General features: G+C 40.2%; 1 protein-coding gene across 3 annotated transcripts in view; it reads right to left on the reverse strand.

The window, feature by feature from the left end:
* The window catches only part of cep131 (centrosomal protein 131kDa), a 34,684-nt gene extending 20,448 nt beyond the window's left edge, over positions 1 to 14,236 (reverse strand). The window contains 10 exon segments of one of the 3 annotated variants that reach the window (NM_001045711.1): positions 836 to 995; positions 2,066 to 2,182; positions 2,365 to 2,482; positions 4,029 to 4,178; positions 4,475 to 4,588; positions 6,264 to 6,385; positions 6,817 to 6,928; positions 9,662 to 9,744; positions 9,850 to 10,029; positions 13,793 to 14,082. In NM_001045711.1, the coding sequence (NP_001039176.1) occupies positions 836 to 995; positions 2,066 to 2,182; positions 2,365 to 2,482; positions 4,029 to 4,178; positions 4,475 to 4,588; positions 6,264 to 6,385; positions 6,817 to 6,928; positions 9,662 to 9,744; positions 9,850 to 10,023 (1,150 nt within the window). In that variant the 5' untranslated portion in view covers positions 10,024 to 10,029; positions 13,793 to 14,082. 3 annotated transcript variants of the gene reach the window in all.
* Positions 14,237 to 17,402: the final 3,166 nt, after the last annotated feature.

The following is a 17,402-nucleotide window of genomic DNA, read 5'->3' on the forward strand; positions in this document are numbered from 1 at the left end:
AGGAGGTGACTTAGTTGATGTGTATAAGACCTTAATATTCTGGAATAGCCACCGATCACAATAATCATAAATAACCACCAAAAAACACATACAGCCCACATGTTGCTAGTTCTGGCTTTTTCAGATTGAAAGTCACAAGTCTGCCACTTTCCTGATATCTTGGCAGTAGGGTGTACTGGGTGCATCTATGAATGTTATTTTATTTTTTGCTGGCATAGAATACATTATAGAATCTCTCTTTGCCTTATTGAACAGATAACCTTTAGGCAGAACAACGCATGCCCTTGTTTGATTAGAAATGTATATAGCCTTAAATTGAAGGTGTACCTTAAGCACTGATAGCGGATAAATTACATTTTACTTATAGATGAGAAACAGCATAATAAAATTGGCGCCAAAACACGGATTAGCTACAGTAACAGGCTTAATAAGAACCGTGGCCTGTATAGCACACAGGCACAATTACAGCCCAAAACTGTGGATGGAAATATGAACTATAACATGTAACCTATTTGATAACTCAACATGTGTGGCTTTTGACTCCTATAGTGTTGCACGCCAACGATTTAGAACATTTTTGCATAAACCACTGAATTTCCACTTTTTAAAGTCATCCCCTTTCTTCTTATTCTGAATCTTCTAATATTTTTAGGGGTTTATGGTTTTAAGTGTTTAAAAAAAATACATCTTAAGAATACTTAAACATAATTGTTTCTGAGATTCCTGCACTTCAGCATGAACTGAAAGCCAGCTGGCAAGTCACGAGTGTTGGTTTTTGGGGCCCTGGAATTGCAGATACCAGTGAGATACTGGTGGTGCAATATGTTATTCTGACCTGTGTTATTGGCCTTTGTGCGGTTCCCTAGTGGTGATGATACAGGATTCTTCACAGTCTTTTTCCGTCCAACTTTACCATTCTGAACCAGTCTATGTATCTCCTCTTCCACTAGCTGTTGGGTTTCTAATGCCTTCTGTGATCGCTTTTGCTGCAACTCCTAAAAAAAATGACAGGATGGTAACAAACAAAACTGCAGCATAACTGAAGGAGGAACACAGTCCAAGGATTAAACCCCATGCAAGAGTATTCAGATACAGGTATGGGACCTTACCATACCTTAAGTCTACCCAAAAATAATGAAAACATTAATTAAACATAATAGGATTGTTGGGATCAAGTTCAAGCTATTGTTTTATTACAATATTTTCTTAAAAATTTGAATTATTTGATGAAAATGGAATCTATGGGAGATGGCCATCCCGTAATTCTCAACTTTCCGGGTTTCTGGATAACTGATCCCATACCTATATTATATAATGTTTAGAGTACTAAATCGGAAACCTTTGAATAAGGTGTATTAACAAGAGGTATATTTCAATTCAACTTCAAAACCTAGAGAGCATAGTAGTTAACACCTGCCCTAATGATCAAAAACAGATTAGTGTGACAGTAATAAAATTCAGCCTGCCTCCAGTCTGAAGGCTGGAGGCAGGATGTGATCCCCAACCAGTGACTCAATATCTGACTTGGTGGCAAGTTTTGGAAGCATATAGACCATGTGTACTGCCCGAGTCTCCTGTAGTCTGCCAGTCCACATTAGCTATCAAATAACCAATCACAACATTTTTTAAATGTTGCTAACTGGTAAAAAAAAAAAAGGTTGGGGACCAATATATTGTATAATATATTTACTATATATATTTGCTATAATCAGAATAGAAAAGATAATGCCTATAATAACTATAAAAAAAAAACCAATTCAGGCAATGTATCCAAATAGCATTGGAGTTAGCTAGCATATGTGCTTTCATTTTCTCTCTTATCCACTTCAAATACCAGGGGAATGTACCATACTGTATAAAAAATCTTTACTTAACCATTTTGTCAGAAGACAGTAAACTTTGCTCATTACAGAATATAAAACATACAGCTTATATACCACAGCATTGTTATTTCTATCCCTAATACTTTAATTTACCTATTACCTGAAGAATCCTCTCTCTGTTTCACCAGTATTCCATTTAATTAAATGCTAATGGGAAGGAACCTTTTCTACTCAGTTTGTACCTGGATTGCTGCCCGTCTAGCTTGCCGAGCTTTCTCCTCACGGACTCTCCGGCGTTCCTCTTCCCTGCTTTGCTGGGGAGTTAGGAGGTTACCCTCCTCCATGTGTTGTTGCCTTTCCTTCAAAAAAAGTGGGATACACTGTAAGCGCTCAACCCCTGATAGCCACCTGATTTTCAAATTTGGTTGAAAAGTACTGATCAGCTTTTACAAATTGGATGTATATACATTTTTAGCATTGGTAAGAAATATATAGGTCTATCTGTAGTTAGACATGTGTGCTGTGCAAATCAGGTACATACCTCCTTTTTAGAAGCCATCAGATGCTTCAGAGCTTCCTCCCCAGACCTGCGCTTCTGCCACTGGCGCCTGTACCATCTCTGGATAGTGACGGCTGCATTGTTCACTTGCTGGATAAATCTGCAGAGATTTTATACATGCTTAAAACTGGTTTATGTTTAAGCCCAACTGGCACACTGAAAGGTAATTCAGTCTGAGGTGCAAATTTGCCCATAAGTGAGCCCCAGTATGTGTAACATTAGCCTTAGATGCTGAACAAGGGATCCAAACATCATGCCTTTGATGTTATGTTTCATCATTTGTTGCAGGGATTCTGGCATGATTTTTATGGTGTGCTTTTTAATGTATTTTGGGGCCACTACTTCTGCCCCAGCCAGTACAATTTATTTAGGATCTATTTTTATTGTTCCTAGAAGTCAATGTGCCATTATTTATAAGTGCATACTATGTGTATATCTATATATACTTTACTGTACAAGCTAATGGCACATGAGACTTTTTTTTACAGTGTATTTTAGCTGGCAGAGAAATGCCTGATGTTACTCCAAATTATTGTGAAGCAGTATAAACAATTTTTCCTGTTTACCTACTTGCTTAAATTCAGGACAGTACCAGCAGTGCTATTAGGCTAGTGCCACAGGGCAGATCATTTATTCGCAGGCCAAGAATCTACATATACACACTTAAAGAATCTGCAAGTTGTGTCTGCACTCGGAAGCAATGCTTCAGTCCGGGCAGTGTATGGGTGGATTTGGGGCCTGCATTTATCCACAGGCTGAGAATCTTCCCCGTGTGGCACTAGCCTTAGCCCATGGAGGCTCAGGTCAGGGAGCTGCTATCTTGTTACCTGCCTATTGTTCTGCTGATCGGCTGCTGGGGGAAGGGGAAGGGAGAGAGTGACATCACTCCAACTTGGAGCTCAGCAGTAAGCTGAGTAAGTGGCCACTCATAAAGCTGTACCTGGAGGAAGCCATACACGGGTTGATAAAAGCTGCGGACAGTCTAAAGGGTGCACACGTAGGAATTACGGAATTCCGGTGTCCATTGGTTGCAGGAAAGATTGTTCATTTCCCCCATTGACGTTCAGAGCTAAATCATCAGATATGGAGGTAGAAACAATAGGGATTCTACCTCCACCTGCCGATTCAGCCCTAAACACTGAATTCGCTCGGATGCATTCAACGGCACCTCATCAAATCAAAATTTAACTCGCCCAATCGTCAAGACAACTGATATCCACAGACTTCGTGATATCAGTTGCCTTGTCGATCCGGCATAGATGCACCGAATATCGTACGAAACGAGGTTTGGTACCATAATATCAGTGCGTGTATGGCCATCTTAAGATCACCAAGATGTCGATCAGGCAAGTTTAAAAATTACATCATTCCCAGAGAGGGCCAAACGATAGGATCAATCCAATATTGGCCACTTCAATGTGGGGATATTGGGGAGAGATCCACTTGTTTGGTGACTTTGCCAAACAAGCAGATCTTTCAATGTATGGCCAGCTTCACATAGGGCATTTTTTATTTACACTACAACTTCCTTCCAAAGCAGCTGCACAAAAATCAATAGAAATTAGGAGACTGTTATATACTCTATGTTTTAGCACAATGAACAACTCATATAAAAAGCATAAACAAACGTTATTCTTGCCACTGACCTCTCTGCCTCCTCTGCAGTCACTTCTTTTCTCTTTGGGGGTGTGCCACCACCTGCATTATTACGCCCCAAATTATTTGCATTTGACAGATTCTTCTGGGATTTCTGAAAACTGCTCCCAGAATCTTCCACACCAGGGCTTCTCAGATTACTAAAAAGACAGCATAAAGGACATAAAATCTAGCAATAAAAAAGCATAAAAACTAGCCACTATGCTGTACTATGAATAAAAATCATTTAAATGCAATAATGCATATTACTGAAAGAAGAAATCATTTATGCTAAATACTTAGAATAAGATTGGGAAGAAACCTGGCATTTCCATGGTTGTATATATATTTGAGTGGCTGGAAATCCCTTAATGAAGGGACAGAAGAGTAAGTAAAAGCAAACAACGCCTCGTTCCCTATGCTATAAGAATAATGGCCTTACTGAACAGTTTCTTACTTAAGTGATGCTGGGCGCTGGTTGGAGCTCTTGTTGCTTAGTCCTCGCTCTCCAGCTGCATAGTTATTGTGCACCATTGTGGTTACCATATTACCAACGGCTCCCTTGTTGCTTCTAAAAAAAAAAAAAAAGATGACTAGTTTAGTGTCTTGGTCTGAACAATAAAAGGTTACTGCATCTAAAAAGATTAAAAGTTATATCAAAGGTGATGTCATAGGGTTTATATAGTTTGTACACGTGGTAAACAATATGTTGGGAGAACACATAGACCCCTAAAGGAGACATGAAAGGAAAAGGAACACCAAAAGATGAAAGTGTATAAAAGTAATTATAACGTAATGTACAGCTGCCCTGCACTGGTACATCTGGTGTGTTAGCCTCAAAAATTTATATGAACAAAGCTGCTGTGTAGCCAGGGGGGCAGCCATTCAAAGGAGAAAAGACACAGGCACATAGCAGATAAAACACCAGTGCATTCTACAGAACTTATCAGTTATCTGCTGTGTAACCTGTGCCTTTTCTCCTTTTTCCCATCTGAATGGCTGCCCCCGGGGCTACAGAGCAGCTTATTTATCAGTGTTACCGTAACAAACACATAACCTTTACCAGTGCAGAGCAACAGTACATTATATTTTAATTTCTTTAAAAACATTTAGGGGGATATTTATTATGGTGTGTAAGCCAACATTACAGACCGGTGATGTTGCCCATAGCAACATCAGCAATTAAATTTGAACTGCTACCTACAAATTAGGAAACAAAATCAAATATCTGATTTGGTCATTTCAATTAAAAAAAAATATCAAAATTTCATGGTAAAGAAGATGTGAGAACTGGCAGAACACTGAGGCAGAACCACAAAGGGAATATACATGTCGGCAAGGCCCTCTTCTGGATTAAACTGTGACTGCAGTTTTATATAACTATATGTGACTGATCCCAAGTCACTTAATGTGAGTGCAATACAAGCTTTTAAAATTACTTTTATTAAACCGTATTGTACTATTGTTTTTTTAATATCTTTTATTGGCATTTGGGGATACTTGGATTAGTGAGGAATCATTTTAATACTATGGGCAACATTTTAGACCACTGCTCTTTAAGTAGGCACTTATGCTGAAGGGTTGAGGCTACTAAATTGAATATTGATCCCTTTATGAACATCTATATCCATATACTTTAGGGTTTAAAGGGAAATACACCTTTAAAGCATTTTCTTTAAAAAAACACTGGGTGTTAACTATGAGTGATTTGATCTTACTACACTATATTAGTTCTTGGTTTCTCTGTTGCCATAGTCGCTGATCTGTTTTGGTATTGTGAAGCTTCTTGTGCAGCTTAGAAACTGTGAAAGGATTGGCAGTAGGATACCCTGAAGGACTGGCAATTGCTATTATTTTTTGGTTTAGTAGTTATTTAGGAGGTAGCTGGGGGGGCCCTGCCTGATGTACCACTGGATAATTATATGTTAATCCAAGTGAGCTGTGCCCCCCAACTGTTACAGAGCATGAAGTGCCTGCACTGTTCCCTGGGTATAGTAAATCAGTAACAGATGGAGGGACACCTTCTGATATGCACTACTGGATACTGACAAAAAAGCGGGTTTCTCCATGAGAGTGGCGCCCCCTTCCTTTTTTAACATGTAAAATCATATTAGGCTAAGTGAACAATCAAGGTTTATGTCCCATTTAAAAGAAAGACTGCTCCTTTCCAGAGCTAGAGGGGAACACTTGTAAAAATTTTAGGTACCTGTCTGATACAGGCAAGTCCACCTGATAATGCACTATACCTGTTGTTGGCTGGAAAACTTGGCGCCAGAGCAGGTGTGTCCCTTTTCTTCAAACTTAAGCCTTGTGCTGAACTGGAGCTTCGGGCACTAGAAGGCACAGGGAATACCCGGGGCTGATCATCCTGAGACAAAGACAAAAGAATAATGAGCCCTAATGTTCTAGCTAGATGATAAATGCAGAATAACCACAGATAGTGTAGCAACTCCCTGCATTCTTGGCTTTTCCACTGCTTTACTGCAGGCTGAACGTTTAGCTTCTTCTGGGAGACAAAATACAAGCAACCCTCATAACTACAAACCCCATTATCCTTTCCACTGCTGAATTAAAAACTGCCAACACACAGCCTACCTAGACTACTAAATTAGTCTGCAGACAAAACACAGGTAATAGGCAGCATCTTGGTCAGCTTCCCAATAACCCATACCTTATTATTTACATACACACCCTTTTAGAAGTTTATTAACTGCAATGACATTATATAAACCTTATGACTAAAGCACAGCTAATGAATGCACAGCATCTCCCAAATAATATGCATGCTAATTAACTTACCAAAATATTCCAAGTGGTTTTCTTTTCAGGTGAAGTTTTAACCAGACTGTCGAGTTTCTTTCTTCCAATTGAGCTGCTCTCAAAAAAAGCCAGGAACTCATCTTGGTGATCCCTACTTATAAAAATAAATGCATATCAGTTTCAAAGATGTTTCTTTAAGGCTTTATTTATAGAGTAGTAAGGGTGATAATAAAAGGGGTAATTTAGGGTGTTATCTAGAACAGCAATGGAGGATATTTTGGTGCCAATTATTTGAGCCATTTTGTTTGTTGTGGGCAAAATGTCAAATATCAACCTCAAAAGGGAAATGTAATCAAAACATATCTGATCCAGCCACCATTCACTCTTGGCACTGAATAAGCAAATCTACCTAAATTCTGGCACATTTATCTAGGAAACCTCTGGTTTTGTAATGATTTTATTCTTTATTTCAAGTTGTAATTAATTACAAGTTGATCCAGGGACTGGTCCGATTGCCATCTTGGAGTCAGGAAGGAATTTTTTCCCCTCTGCGGCAAATTAGAGAGGCTTCAGATGGGTTTTTTGCCTTCCTCTGGAGCAACTAGCAGTTAGGCAGGTTATATATAGGCATTATAGTTGAACGTGATAAACGTTTGTCTTTTTTCAACCTAACTAACTATTTTACTGTGTATTTCACCTGATAACTTCATAATATCCAGGATTTGAGCATGGGCATCCGCAGAAATTTTTCTAGGGAGGGCAAAATCATCAAGCAAACACATGTTTTTACAGACCAATCCTCTATTAAGGATGCACCAAATCCAGGATTAGGTTTGGGATTTGGCTATATTTCAGCAGGATTTGGCCAAATCCATGCCTCTGGCCAAACCGAATCCAAAACCTTAAAATCATGTGACTTTTTGTCACACAGAGGTAGAAAACTTTTAACCCTTCATTATCCTAATTTGGTTTCTTGTTTTTTAATTAAACAACAACCTGCCATTTTGCAGGGGTGTGCAGACTTTTTATATCCAATGTAAAACTGTGCCAACTCACACACACCTTTATCGGGTTGTGGCAAAATGCAAAAGGGCACCATGTAACCCAAGTATGACAGGGCCTAGTAAATCCAAAGATGCTTCTTATTCAAGAAAGAACAGTTTCTAGCTATAGAGATTCATAGAGGAGTCTACGATCTATTACATGTAATTTTGCGGGTAAGTTATTTTAGGGTATTTGTATAATCTGCATACAAAACAAGAAATGGCAAAAATTATTGTCGCACACTGCATTTATGTGTATAAAACTTTAATAGACGCAACACTTTTGTGTCTAGATTTTATGTACATACAGGTACAGGTGCTAACTACCAAACATGGTCTATGGAATATACTTGGGACTTTTATTAAAAAGGGTAATAGTACCTGAATTAAAGTTAACACAGGGTAAATAGTATTTTGAAGGTTTGCACTGCTATTCATATGCAGTAACATCTAGTGAATGGTCACAGAAAGGAAAAAAAGAAGAAAAGGATAGTTTAAAGGAAGGGTTCTAGACAACACCCCCTTCCTAAGAGACAAAGCAGATGAAGTGACATGAAAAGGGATAATCCACTGGACTGGACAAAAGAGTATCCACCCCCAGCAGAACATCTGCTACATTCCAACAAATAAAAATGAGAAAAGAATTCACCCTCCCTTCTGCCTTGAAGGAACAGCATCTGGCTGCAGAAAATTCAAGTAGACCCACCTGTAGTGCTATTTACCCCAGAGGCCCACCGCGGCTTCTGCACCACCCCAATGGCCACCTCCTTCAACCCCCCGGCAGAGGCCCCCAACACCCCCCGACCCCCTCCCCCGAGCGCTCCTAAAAGAAACTTACCTGCGGCGCATCAGGAAGGGGGGGAGACGGCACATCAGGGGAGTGGCCCACCAGGATTTTTCCCGGTACCCCGGCGGCCCAGTCCAACGCTGCCCCAGAATCAGTGGCACATTTGTGCATTTCCTCTCTCACTGATACACACATTGACTTTAATGAATACAGCCACTAGTGGTGACAGGTAGTTTCCATTACAGCCACAATGCATTATGACAAGCAGCATATATGTTTGTCTAGTGCAGCAAGCTGGAAACGCCAGCAGAGAATAAACCCCATTAGCCAAGGGCTAAAATGCTTCCCATACTATTTAACATAAGTCTCCCTTTTATGGAAAATACATCTGATAAATTTGTCCTGCAAAAGAGCAATATTCTAACAATTAGATTTTGAGACTTGCTTACCTGATAAAGACGAGCAAGCGTTGTATCATTTTCATCACAATCTGCCTGCTCAATGGTACTGTTACATTACAGTCTGCAAACTAGTTTGCAATCTTTCCACTAGCAGCACCCACTCATATTAAAGGGGCAGTTTAAGGTTTAAATGAAAATGAGCTGCCATTGGCACACAGCTGTGATATACACAATTGTTTTTCTTAAGCACTGAATAGCAGTAATAAATAATAATGGCACTAAGTGCACGTTTTACAGAACACTTACAGATATTAAGTGTTTTTTATTCTCTCATGTCCAATAAGAACCACACCCTAGTTTCTTATTGATTCCGTAATTAACACATTGCTTACTAGATGTACCTACTGTACATGCATTACATTTAAGTAACTTTTGCAAAAGTGGGGATATTTACCAACCAAATAGGAATACAGCTACTGGTATAGTGGTTCCCCCTTATACTGCCCCCACCATCACATTCTTTGCATATATGAAATAAAGTATATTAATCATATTTAATGACATGCAACCCTTTTTTTTATGGTTATGGCTTCAGCATATGCTTCAAGAATTTTTTTTCTAAATATACTATGTGACACAATTTGATAAAGTACCTAAAAGCTGAGCTGTTCTCTGGTGGCACCTGGGTGGTACTGTTGGATCTACGAAGGTTGTTGATGGCCCGTGGGGAGTCTTTCTGTAAATGAAGAACAAGGGTGTAATTTAAAAAAAAAAAAACATGGGAATTAAATACATATACATTTAATATTAATTTGCAGTAACAGTATTAGTTGGCTCTCACCAGTGGGTTTCCCTTGCTCCGGCAGTCAGTGATGACGGAGATTGAGCGAGTGATGTGCTTGGTGCTGCCAGCGCTGCTGGGGCGTCGGGTGACAGAGACCTGAGAGCCTGTGAGAGCAAGGTCACTGTTATTCTCCCCACCCGGAGGGACTATGGGACCAAATGAACTCTGCATGGGGACCTGTAGAGGGAAAGAAGAAGGCTGTTAGCTTTACCTGCATTTCACTTACATCACTAATTCCAGGCTCCACTCTAAGCCAGGCTAGCCCTGGGCTGGGGAACAAACAGACTATTAACAAGATCCAAGATATTAGTACGTAAAGCAAAAAAAGCAGAACATTTCCAGAACTCAGTAACAGCTCTTTCTTGCTCACATTTAGAGTTTAATCCCTGGGAAACTTACTTTCACGGCTATTGCTAAACATGAGTTTGCAGCCACAGCTATTTTCAATAGATATGTTTAAATTTTGTGGCATGAAATAATAATCTGAGGGAATGCATAAAGCTTCACTTTTTCTTTTATTATAAAACAGCATACTTATTGTATGAATGGGGAAAAGCACTCACTCAGAGCAGATGGTTCTGAGTGGAAGTAAATAATATTGGTGCTGGAAAAAAAGGCCAAGAGATGAAGGGAAAGTCCACACCCTACATATCCTAGGCAACATAACAACATGACAAAGGACAAGAGCATCAACACAAGTAAGTATTATACTCTCTAAAAGGAAGGAAAATACAGAATTCATCCTCTTACAATGTTTAACAATAAATCCAAATGAGACTTTTTCACTCTGTTCCCAACTAACTTCCAGAAATATTTTACTCGCTTATACATGGGTGTTTTGAAAATCATGCTGTGTTATGTTGATTTTAATGTCAGCACACCTGGAAGATATTACAGAGAAATAATATGAAAGAGCACATAGCATGCTATATAATGCTAGTGGGCATATAACAGACCCCTAGATGAGTTGCTGTGTTCTTTCAAGTATACACTAACACTTTAAAAGGTTCCACACCAGAGGACATCTAAACAGTTAGCATCCGTTTGATAAGGAGAGAATCCATAGTGCCGAGAGAACGGGTTCCCCTTACAAAGACGAATATTGGCTTCAGTCAAGAATTACATTTAATGGTAACAGTCAAAAGGCCAAAACAGTTCCTGACTCCTAGTCTGCAAGGAATAGAAGCCCAGTGAGTAAAACATTGAGTTTGCCTTCCATTACATCCCTATTTAATGTCTAAGGGCTACATACAAATACAAGTAACATTGTATACAGTTTTAAAGCTCTTTCAAAGAAACGTATAAGAAAATTTGTGTTCCGGGAATTAACAGCCATTTATCGGTGAGAGGTTTCTCCCACATGCACTTATGTGGCCATGTATTGACATGATGGTGGTTCCAAAATAAACGATACCAGCCATACAAAAAAGAATAAACATCCTCTGGGCAGCTAAGGAGACAATGCAATACTCCGAAATGCCCTGAACTGATCACAGTGTGTGTTTGCATTCTCAGGCTGCCTGGCTTCTTTGTGTTCCAATGTTCTAGAATAGTGATCACCAACCAGTGGCTCGTGAGTAACATGTTGCTCCCCAACCCCTTGGATGTTGCTCCCAGGGGCCTCAAAGTAGGTGCTCATTTTTGAATTTCTGGCTTGGAGGCAAGTTTTAGTTGCATAAAACCCAGTGCAAAGCCAAACAGAGCCTTCTAAAGGCTCAGTCCATATAGGGGCTACCAAATAGCCAATTATAGCTCTTATTTGCACCCCAGGAACCTTTTCCATGCTTGTGTTGCTCCCCAACACTTTTTCCATTTGAATGTGGCTCATGGGTATAAAAGGTTGGGGATCCCTGTTCTAGTTCCATGTTCTGTTCCAGTGACTTTTTATTTTGTATATTATATAAAAGCTGGTAGAAATTACTTGACTTATACAGTGCGCGTGTACCAACAGTGACTTATACAGTGCGCGTGTACCAACAGTGACTTATACAGTGCGCGTGTACCAACAGTGACTTATACAGTGCGCGTGTACCAACAGTGACTTATACAGTGCGCGTGTACCAACAGTGACTTATACAGTGCGCGTGTACCAACAGTGACTTATACAGTGCGCGTGTACCAACAGTGAATATATAGTGTGCGTGTACCAACAGTGACTTATACAGTGTGCGTGTACCAATAGTGAATATATAGTGTGCGTGTACCAATAGTGAATATATAGTGTGCGTGTACCAACAGTGAATTTATAGTGTGCGTGTACCAACAGTGACTTATACAGTGTGCGTGTACCAACAGTGAATATATACAGTGTGCGTGTACCAATAGTGAATATATACAGTGTGCGTGTACCAATAGTGAATATATACAGTGTGCGTGTACCAATAGTGAATATATAGTGTGCGTGTACCAATAGTGAATATATAGTGTGCGTGTACCAATAGTGAATATATACAGTGTGCGTGTACCAATAGTGAATACATACAGTGTGCATGTACCAATAGTGAATATATAGTGTGCATGTACCAATAGTGAATATATAGTGTGCATGTACCAATAGTGAATATATACAGTGTGCGTGTACCAATAGTGAATATACAGTGTGCATGTACCAATAGTGAATATATACAGTGTGCGTGTACCAATAGTGAATATATACAGTGTGCGTGTACCAATAGTGAATATACCGTGTGCGTGTACCAATAGTGAATATACAGTGTGCATGTACCAATAGTGAATATATACAGTGTGCATGTACCAATAGTGAATATATACAGTGTGCATGTACCAATAGTGAATATATAGTGTGCATGTACCAATAGTGAATATATACAGTGTGCGTGTACCAATAGTGAATATATACAGTGTGCGTGTACCAATAGTGAATATATACAGTGTGCGTGTACCAATAGTGAATATATACAGTGTGCGTGTACCAATAGTGAATATATACAGTGTGCGTGTACCAATAGTGAATATATACAGTGTGCGTGTACCAATAGTGAATATATAGTGTGCGTGTACCAATAGTGAATATATAGTGTGCGTGTACCAATAGTGAATATATACAGTGTGCATGTACCAATAGTGAATACATACAGTGTGCATGTACCAATAGTGAATATATAGTGTGCGTGTACCAATAGTGAATATATACAGTGTGCGTGTACCAATAGTGAATATACAGTGTGCGTGTACCAATAGTGAATATATACAGTGTGCGTGTACCAATAGTGAATATATACAGTGTGCGTGTACCAATAGTGAATATATACAGTGTGCGTGTACCAATAGTGAATATACCGTGTGCATGTACCAATAGTGAATATACAGTGTGCATGTACCAATAGTGAATATATACAGTGTGCATGTACCAATAGTGAATATATACAGTGTGCATGTACCAATAGTGAATATATACAGTGTGCATGTACCAATAGTGAATATATACAGTGTGCGTGTACCAATAGTGAATATATACAGTGTGCATGTACCAATAGTGAATATACAGTGTGCGTGTACCAATAGTGAATATACAGTGTGCATGTACCAATAGTGAATATACAGTGTGCATGTACCAATAGTGAATATATACAGTGTGCATGTACCAATAGTGAATATATACAGTGTGCATGTACCAATAGTGAATATATACAGTGTGCGTGTACCAATAGTGAATATATACAGTGTGCATGTACCAATAGTGAATATATACAGTGTGCATGTACCAATAGTGAATATATACAGTGTGCATGTACCAATACCAATGTGCATACACCATGTTCTGTACCCTGTGGGCAGGCACTTGAGCTGCAGTATCAGAATGGGGGGAATAAGGCACAATTGGTACATGGCGCATCCTCCCTTATGTATTTAGCGCAGGGAGCCGAACCAGTGCTATTTATGAGTTTGCCCAGCAGGTGAGAGGCTCCAGCAGCCATACCTTCTTTGTGGGGGCTGAACTAAGCAGCTCCCTGTACAATCTGCTGGGAATCCGCTTGGAGGCTGGGTGCCAAGTGTCCCGGAATGAGCAGCTGTAGGCGAGTCTCGCCAGGAGGGTTGCGCATCACTGTCCGCCAGTCATTCCTGTGTTTCTGCTTCCAAAGAGACCGATATAATACCTTCAGCAATATCACGGCTCCCTTAGCTGGGTCCCCACGGTACCATTCTGTTCCCTGGATGCTTCTGTCGGTGTGACACAGCGCTTTGCGCAGGCTCCGGCCGGTACCTGTGTGTGTGGGAAGCACTCGGCTCAGTGTGCCGCCCCGTTACCCACAACTTCCCTAGCAAAGCCAAACAATCAACTATATAACTGACTATACTGCACCTAAGAGACACCCAGTAGCAACCCACTGCTATCTAACCTGATGGCTGCTCGGGCTTGACGCTAATTGGTCAGCAGTTTGGCTTCCTGTTGCTTATTGGTCTTTCAAACTGTTAGTCACGGTACCAAGGCGGTGCTAAGCTTTGCAGTTCGGTAGTATTCACAAAAATGGGCGGGGAAAACTGGCTTCTGAGTTCCAAACTCGTTTGCATTGGGCTTTATGGCGAGCGGGATGCTGAGGGGCTGGCTCGCCCACTGTATTGTAAAGAAGCTGCTCATGCTTTAATTATTAAAAATGGTAACTAAAGTAAATATTTACACGGAATTCGAGTGACTGTGCCCTCTGCAAACCCTGTTTCACACAGGAACTCTACCTGTCACAGATGTAAATGGGACAAAGCCCATGTAAATGGACTTTTCTAGGAGCCTTAAGGAATTTCTTCCCAGAATCCTGTTATGACAGATGTACATCCCCAACTCTAAGTAATTAATACACAGATACATTTGGTTTGAATAAAAAATATACAGTGCTAGATACATCTAGATATAATGCAAAGCTTGACTGTTAAACTTGTATATGCAAAAAAACTCAATAAAAAAAATATATATACAGTGCTTATTCGTGTAGAACGTTTAATGTATATACACATACAAGTCTGATGTGGAAGTGTGTATGTTGTTATTTATACAGTTACATATTGCTTGTCTCTGTATCTCAGGGTGTTTTCCACACCACAACTGTACAGCACACATGAAGGCTCATTTAACAATAGGGGATTGTTGCAAAGTGCAAAAACCAGGTACAGGTATAGGACACGTTATCCAGAATGCTCGGGACCAAGGGTATTCCGGATAATGGGTCTTTCCGTAATTTGGAACTCCATACCTAAAGTCTACTAAAAAAATCAATAAAACAGAAATTAACCCCAAAAGGACTGTTTCACATCCAATAAGGATTATATATATCTTAGTTGGGATCAATTACAAGGTACTGTTTTATTATTACAGAGAAAAGGGAATCATTTAACCATTAAATAAACCCAATAGGGCTGTTCTGCCCCCAATAAGGGGTAATTATATCTTAGTTGGGATCAATTACAAGGTACTGTTTTATTATTACAGAGAAAAAGGAAATCAGTTTTACAATTCTGAATTATTTGATTAAAATGGAGGCTATGGAAGATGGGCTTTACGTAATTCAGAGCTTTCTGGATAACAGGTTTCCGGATAAGGTGTCCGATACCTGTACCTGCCATGTTTATTACACTTTGCACCCTACCCCACTGTGAGTGCAGGTTCTTGCAGTCCAGGATGGAGCACAAACAACACCTACTCTTTCTGGATGAATATAGCATTGTATTTATGGAGACTGGGAGAGGCACGTAGGCCCCATACCTGCCCCTTAAATTGTGCCTTATTCAAACTCACAAGTCAGGGAGCATCAGAGGGTGCCCCTATGGCAGGGAGTAAGCACAGGGCTGTATATGTAAATATGGTGTATTTACCATATAGTAATTAAGGGCCTGTGCCCTGGGTGGCAGTTTTAGGGAGCAGCCCTCGGATGCCTATATGGTAAATAAAACTTTTTTTGGGAAAATAAAGTCTTTCATGAAAAAAGTCTTGTACAAAATCCAGAGGCAGAGTTGGGGGGTATCTGTGCAGCGCTGCAGATGAAAGTGTAGTCACACACGCCAGTGACATCTCTTTTGCCGTTGAAAAAAGCTAGACTAGAAAGCTAATAATACACAATAAATGTAAAATAAAAAATGAAGACAATATTAAACAGTTGCTTTATTTATGGGCAGTGTTGTCCAACTTCTATGGTACTGAGGGCTGGAGTTTTAAGACCATGCCTATATTAATGGTAGTAGCGCAGCAAAACCCAAATGGTTGGAGCTCACTGTAGGGATATCACCCTTCATTCATATGTCAAAGAAGTTTATTATGTCATATTAAGACACACTCTTAAATCCATATGCCTCCCCTGTGAATAGCACAGCAACATAATTACACACCTTAGGGACCATATAATGACTATTTCCAAATGCTAACAAACTCCCAGAAAAAAACCCTCCTAGTTTCACCTTCCACAGGCAGCATAGGGCAGGCAGAGTATGGCACACATGCAGCATAGGGCCGGCAGAGTATGGCACACACGCAGCATAGGGCCGACAGAGTATGGCACACACAGGCAGCATAGGGCTGACAGAGTATGGCACACACACAGCACAGGGGAGGCAGATTACAGCACACACAGGCAGCATAGGGCAGGCAGAGTATGGCACACACGCAGCACAGGGGAGGCAGAGTACGGCACACACAGCATAGGGCAGGCAGAGTACAGAACACACTGGCAGCATAGGGCAGGCAGAGTACAGAACGCACTGGCAGCATAGGGCAGGCAGAGTATGGCACACACAGGCAGCATAGGGCAGGCAGAGTATGGCACACACAGGCAGCATAGGGCAGTTAGAGTACAGCACACACAGGCAGTATAGGGCAGGCAGTACAAACACTGACACAATGCTGGCACTGCCCCTACAGTCTGTAGGTGTTAACAGGTAAACAATGTGGGCACTTACAGTCTGAGCCTGAGGTGTGAACAATGCAGGGGGATGGGTGAACAATGCAGGGGCTTAAAGGTGTTAACAATACAGGGGTTTAAAGCCTTAAACTGAGGTGTAAACAATGCAGGGGGGGAGCAGTTAATCTCAGTTTACACAAAGTTAAGCAATCACAGCAGCCAGGCAGGTGGGGGGGGAACACAGGAGAGGGCTGCGGGCCGCAAGTTGCGCAGCACCGTTTTTTTAGATTTTTAACAACAAACTTATAAAAACTGAAAATCACAATGCTTTCAGAGTTCTCAAATGGCTTGAAAATGCATGTAAAGCTGTGATTCACAAACATTATCTAGATCATGTCTTTGTAATTTAACACAAGTTTAATGTGTGTAGCCCATGAATTTCCTAAGGTCGGCTACAGAGAATCATTGCAGTGGTTTCGATTATGCACAATTAATTCCTGTGACCTTCTGATTTTGCCCCACAGTGTTACATCCTGATGGCTACTTATTAAAGCTTAGAAAGTCAGCTACTTGCCTTCCCAAACTGACACTTGGAAATGTGAAAGCAGAGAAAATGAATTCAATTTGTTTTAAACAATAATAATTATAATATGTATTATAATTAGTATTAAAAAAAAACAAAGTCATTTTTTTGTGAATGTGAGA

Source organism: Xenopus tropicalis, chromosome 10 (genome assembly GCF_000004195.4).
Source record: "Xenopus tropicalis strain Nigerian chromosome 10, UCB_Xtro_10.0, whole genome shotgun sequence".
NCBI classification, from domain to species: Eukaryota; Metazoa; Chordata; class Amphibia; order Anura; family Pipidae; genus Xenopus; species Xenopus tropicalis.